Source organism: Cibotium barometz, chromosome 14 (genome assembly GCF_041138505.1).
Source record: "Cibotium barometz isolate CiBa-2024 chromosome 14, ASM4113850v1, whole genome shotgun sequence".
Taxonomy (NCBI): domain Eukaryota; kingdom Viridiplantae; phylum Streptophyta; class Polypodiopsida; order Cyatheales; family Cibotiaceae; genus Cibotium; species Cibotium barometz.
The window spans coordinates 17,612,916-17,619,522 of record NC_141059.1 but is presented as its reverse complement, the minus strand read 5'-3'; the positions used below and the strand labels follow the sequence as shown (position 1 = coordinate 17,619,522).

At 41.7% G+C, this 6,607-nt stretch overlaps 1 protein-coding gene across 2 annotated transcripts in view; it reads right to left on the bottom strand.

The window, feature by feature from the left end:
• Positions 1 to 4,038: 4,038 nt before the first annotated feature.
• Positions 4,039 to 6,607, bottom strand: part of CRR1 (Dihydrodipicolinate reductase, bacterial/plant) — a 44,680-nt gene continuing 42,111 nt past the window's right edge. The window contains exons 8-10 of one of the 2 annotated variants that reach the window (XM_086808244.1): positions 4,652 to 4,750; positions 4,463 to 4,549; positions 4,039 to 4,387 (exon numbers count right to left, since the gene is read on the bottom strand). In XM_086808244.1, coding sequence (XP_086664370.1) covers positions 4,355 to 4,387; positions 4,463 to 4,549; positions 4,652 to 4,750 — 219 coding nt within the window. In that variant the 3' untranslated portion in view covers positions 4,039 to 4,354. The remainder of the gene's footprint in view (positions 4,388 to 4,462; positions 4,550 to 4,651; positions 4,751 to 6,607) is intronic. The other variant, XM_086808243.1, reaches the window with a different exon arrangement.

Genomic DNA, 6,607 nt, shown 5'->3' with positions numbered 1-6,607 from the left:
TAGAACAAATGTGAAGAAGACCGAATCACTTGTATAACTTCCACACATTGTTACAATGCCTCACGGCACCGTGCACACCAATGGTCACAGTGAGGTGGAACCCAAAGGACAGGATGACAGTGACTACATGACTCGATGAATGGTGGACAACAATACAATGTTGTTGGAGAGGAACCCGAAGATGTGATGTCGAAGATGATGACATCACTATCTGCACACCAAATGCTATTGTTATTGTGCAAAAAATCCAAAATCAAACAAAAACAATTCGCATTGACACTCCCCATGATTCTTGTGAAAACCTTACATCAGGCAAACGAGCCTCAAAATCTGCTCGGAACGCTTTGAAACGCACAAAAACTCTGTTAACATAATTAACTTTACACTATATAGTCCTTCTCTAGCTAAGAGGATAGCTCAATTTGAGACAATCAAAAGAGAAACTCGAGGAGAAGATGACAAGGTGGTGAGACCCGAGAGAACCTGCTTTGATACCAATTGTTGGAGTGGTTATCAATATAGCAACACACACATAGATGAAGCAAACAAGGAGAGATAGATCGAAGCACAACATTCAAAGTAGATTGATGAGAATGAGTGAAGTAAAGTGACATGACAAGGTTACTTACACACTCATAAGAGTGCATACATGTGCTCGGGGGAAAAAACTTCAAAGAGGAAAAAAGTACCATGGTCCATTATTAGCCTATGTCCTCACATCACTACCATATAAATGCTACAGGGTGATCCTAATAGCTTGGAAGAGACAGATGAATGGAGCTAAGCCCTAGGCTAGTCCCCAACAGTAGTACCAAATATGTTCAAGTCAAGAGCTTACCTTGAAGCATGTGCCGTTGGGTATTGCCTTAGAGCCACAAATTCAACTTCTCTATGTAGGTCCGCTAGCTCGTCCGTCGTGTCCTCACTCCGTTGTCACATTGAAATGCTCCTTTTCTAAAGGGCTGAAGTAAGAGATATCTATGCCTAAATGAAGGCAATAAGAGATGGCCTTTGATGATGGTTCTTCCTCACAAAAGATGGGGAAGCAAATACCCTACAACCAAACCTATCTAACATGCATCCATCAAGTAAGCAAGATTCAATAGCATATAATCAAGCAAGAAGAGGGAAGAGGAGATCTCACAAGTAAACTATTGCAAGGGAATGATTATGTATTGCTTATTATAAAAAATGCCTTACATACAAGTGAATAGTTTTTACACTAGGTTGGCCAAACAAAAATTATCTTGTCTCTATTACTAGTCTTAAGCAAGTTTGTACACAAAGTCCTTAAACTTTTTCTATTTGACATTAAGCACAAGGTAAGACCATTTTATATGTTTGAGTGATGTCTTACAAAAGATAAGTGTATGTTCGAGTGGTAAGATGGCAAAGCGCCCTTGATGCGAGATTAGGTGAGGGATTTGTGGAGGAAGAGGAGAGCCTGCTCTGTGTCACTTGCTGACTTTCTTAGTCTACAGCTTCTTTGGCAGGCTTCACTTCTCCCTAGGGTGGTCCTTGTCTGAAGAAGTCATGTGGCTCAAACATGTTACTTTCAAAGTCGAGAGGATCTTCCAAGTGCATTGGGGAATTGGGATTGTGGCTTTGTGAGGCAATTGTTGAGGTTACTTCTAGGCAAGAACAAGGGTTTAGGATACTCTAGTTTCCTCGAAAGTTTTCTTTTCTTTGGGAAGAGCGGGTTTGAGCACGAGATCACTTGTTGTCTCCACAAGAGAGACATAGCTTCGGAGCTCTCGTCTAAACCACTTTTGATAGTCACGACGTTGTTGTTCTTGACCATTGATCGTACATTACATTTACGTGTGCTCTTTGAGGTCGTCTTCTTTTGGACCTCTAGCTTTGGTTCATTAGCCTTTTTAGGAAACAAACTTTTTGCCAGCTTGCCTTCTTTTTGCTTCTTTTTTGTGTTTTCGTTTGCCTTTCTCCGCTTCTTTTTCTCTGATCCCGGTTGCACTTGGCTTCTTGCCAATATCTTCTCCTATGGTCCCTTTTTCTTTGGTTTCTTTTTATACTTCTTTCGCTCCTTCTCCATCGCCTTCTTTCCAATCATTTTTTACTTCCCCCTTCTTTGGTTGTGTTCTTGTCTATTTCTACTCTTTGCTTTCCTCTGGCTATGTTTTTGGCGACTTCTATTCTTGCTTTTCCTCAAGCCGTGTATTTGTCGACTTCTCTATCTCTCTCTGTCTCTCAATATAGAGGGGAGGGGAAAGACAAGAGAGAAGGCCTTTTTAGAAGCCAACGTGCACCTACTCTCTTCAAATAAGACAAGTACCCACTTGAGATTTAAAAGGAAGCCATATACAAGTTCGTGCCATGTGGACAAGACAAAAAATTGAGGACCCTTTACAAATGAAAGCCATATGGAGAAGACCAGAAGAAAAGCAACATGGAGAAGAACAAAATTTACTCAAGAGGATAACTCTTAGGAATGTGTCAAAAGAAAGAAACTGAAAATTTCCTTTATATCCATCCACAGTAAGTGATATTGGCCAATATGGACACGAGATGGATTGTTTGTTTTTTAAGCCGGTGTCAGAAGCAAGCACACTCGTTCTGAGACTCGAACTGAGAGATGCTTTTGTCATTAGCTTCATCGTCTCCAGTCAACACCAAGTGTGCATGTGCACGCAGGTGCGTGTGCATGTCGTATTTGAGAAAGCATCACACCAACCTGTATTCATTGTCTCCATGCATCACCATTAGAACACAATGCAACACACGGACAAATATAAAAACCACTACCTCTGACCTTCAATAATTTAGATACACTACATCTAACACTATTTTCTATGCCCAACTCAAGCACCAAGTGTGCATGTGTATGCACATGCTGTATTTGATAAAGTGTCACACCAACCTGTATTCATTGTCCCCATGCGACAATTTAAAACACGATGCAACACACGGACAAATATAAAAACCACTACCTTTGACTTTTAATAATTTAGATACACTACATCTAGAAATTTTGAGATGATAGATGTATTGAGTTGATAAAAGTAAATGTTAAGACAATAAAAATGTCTTCTCACTCAAAAGATGAGGGATAACTAAAAATCCTTTGCCAGTGAATTTTTGTGCTTTAGATACAAACCTTCTCTAAGACTTAATGATGAATAAACAGTTTTAAGCTGGTAAAGTACCCCTTCCGTGTGTGTTTTTTTTCGCAACTCCACCAAAAGAAAATGAAAGCCTACTTGCATGCTATCGTACATAGCTTAGCTACAAACCCCATGTAAAATTTCAAGTGGAATGCTATCGCCTAGTCAAGTGAGCTCAAGTGGAGAGGAGAGGGGGAAGAGGAGGAGAAAGAAAGAAAGAAAGTTATATCAAACGTCTTCGAGAGACCATAAGGTCTATGAGACATAAAGGATTACAAAGATTGTGTTACAAAAAATTGGTAAATAAACAAAAAAGAAAAAATAATGCTACCTAGCTGAAGCCCCAAGGTTTTGGGCCTTGGGGCATGTGCACATCATGTAGCTGGTGTGTCGATGCCATCCACGTCTACACCTATGAGAGAGAGAGAGAAAGATGAGAGAGATGATAGACAAGAATACCCACTTCACAAAAGCTTTGGGACGTGTACATCATGTAGGTGGTGTGTCCATGCCATCCACATCTACATCTATGAGAGAGAGAGAGAGAGAGAGAGAGAGAGAGAAGAAAGAAAGATATATTAAGCATCTACTAAAGACCCAATGGGCCTATGAGACCAAAGTGATACAATAATGTCCATGGCGTATCATTATGGAATGGAAAATAAAACAGAAAGAAAACATAAACATAGCTATCTCACTGGGGTGATACAAAACTGTCCATGGAAACTCATCTACATCTATGAGAGAGAGAGATGATGTGCACCTACTATCTTCAAATAAGACAACAATACCCACTCCACATTTAACACCAAGCTATGCGGATAAGACAAAAAACAGAGGACATTCTACTCAAATGTCAAAAAGGAAAGCCACATGGGGAAGGCAAGAAGAAAAGCAACATGGAGAAGAACAAAACTTTGCTCAAGAGGATAACTAAATAGGGGCTTTGCTCAAGAAGGAAGATGCAAAAAGAAACGAATACCTTCCTTTATATCCATCCAAGTTAAGTGATATTGGTAATATGGACACAAGATGGGACTGTTCACTAATTTTCCATGCTCAACTCAGGGCCAAGTGTGCATGTGCACGCTTGCGCACACCGCATTGAGAAAACATCACACCAGCCCCTCAGCCAGACAAATGCATCTGTCATAGAGAGATTGATAATGGTGGTGGTCTGAAACAAGGATAATCTGTGTCCACTGTCTTAAAGATCCACACGTCCAGTGCCTTCAAAGAATCTTTTCCAGACCATAGACCAGAGACTGCCAAAATTCCCAAGTTAAAAACATAATGTAAATACCCACAACGCGTAGAGCTCTGTAACATGATCCATGTACCTGGAGCTTCACAACTCGACGGATGGCAATCAAGAGGCCAGGAATCAATGCTTGCATATCAGTGATATCATGTTGAAACGAAAGAACCTGCCTTTCCACTCAATTCAGAAAACATTGCACACTCACAACCGCATGAAATGCAATGAAACCGATAATTAAAAACTCCAGTTCTTTGCAGGATTCATGTACCTCTCCTGGTGCAGAAAAATGTATTGCAGTTCTGGAAATAATCCCTGGCAATGATAGACTGTGGATACGCACACCATCACCCACGACCACCCCTCTGGCCTATGGCAGCCAAAAAGTAATTTCTCATGTATGCATGTATGTATATGTGCGTGTGTGCCATATGTATGTATTTAAGACTTAAGTACATTCATACATCCATATGTAACTTACATACATGCACATGTATGTGTATGTGTGCCTACATCTGTACATATTAGTACAGCAAGGCTTCCGCGCATGCAACCTGTACACACATACATACACATGTAGGTAGCTTGCATACATACATATTAACATGCATGTGTGAATAAGTATAAGTGTGCGGCATGTGCATTTGCATGCATGCAATACATCCATTCATACATGAGTATGTGTACGTAAGTCTATACATATGTTTGTGTATGAGTGTGTGCATGTATTTTTTATGAAATATGTGCATATAGTTATGTATGTAGTTACGTTTGAAGGAGTGTTTATGCATGCATGTATGTGTCTGTATGTATGTATGTATGTATGTATCTATGCATATATGGCATGTATGTAATCTGTTTGTATGTGTGCATGCATGCATGTCTGTATGTGCCTCTATACGCATGTTGTGTGCAAACCTATGTACGGTAAGGTACGTATGGTTGCGCGTGTGCGCGTGTGTATGTGTGTGTTTAGATAGGTAATATAAGCATGTATGGTCTGTGCATGCATGTGTATGTGTAATATGCGTGTAGGTATGTATGTATTTACGTTTGTATGTGTATTCATGCATGCAGGTATGTCTCTGTATGTATGTATGTAAGCGTGTCTATGCATCTATAGCATGCATGTAATATGTTTGTACAAGCATGTCTGTGTGTGCCTGTCACCAATTGGCCGACCATTTGGTCCATCTCCATATTTGTGTCTCGTTCACTTGAGGCCAGGCCGGTGTCTCATGTGAAGAGGCCAGTATTTTTGCTTGACATGGACGAGAGCCAAACTGGTGCCACCCGTGTGTTAACAGGATTGTGTCGTATGGACAGGAGCCAGACTGGTGCCACCCGTGTATGACCTGGACTGTGTTCTATCCATGGGACTGTCACGCCATGGAAGAGCCAGTATTCGTGCCGTGTCTTGCCTATGGGACTGTCACGCCATAGGAAGACTCGTAACTGGAACTGTGTTTTACCTATGGGACTGTCACTCCATAGGAAGACCAGGATTTATGTTTTATGTCGTGCCATTTTTGTACCCGACAGATATTTTTTTTACTTGTTCCATGAACGGGAGATGTGTCCATGATACTATTTGCACATGCACTCATGTTTTGCATGTTTGAAACTGTTTTCGCATGACTTGTATTTTTGTGTTTGCCTGCTTGACGTGCCACTTACTGAGCGGGGACGCCTGACAGTGAGTCGTGAAGTTTGCTCTGTCTTCTGAAAAATTTTGTTGCATGTGAACAGGTGGTAAGTGTATTGCACATGTTGGTTTAATAGTTTTATCTCTAACCTTTTGTTTTATAAGGTGGTATGTTCACATTCACTTAAAAGTGGGCACCCATTATGGGCACCCACTTGTGGGTCAAGGTGGGGAGGGAAACCCCACACTTAGCCCCTTAAGTATGTGTGGGTGGGTGCATGGCCACCAACCCTTACCACAACTTCCCCTCCAACACCTACAAAGAGGCGACCACCCTTCTCTCTTTAGAAAGACGTTTTTGGATGCGCCACCTTCACCTCTTCTTCAGTCAGGCTGCGCATGCTGGTGGCTGTCTCCTATCTGTCGGCGGCTGTTTCTCCTCCCATACAGGCGGCTGCTGTTCCTTCAGCAGACGGCTGCCATCTTCAGCACGCTGCGCTGCCTACTCAGCAGGCGGCTGCCACCTTCAGAAGGCTGCGCTGCTTTCTCCACAGGCGGCTGTATGCTCACCTCCAGCGGGCG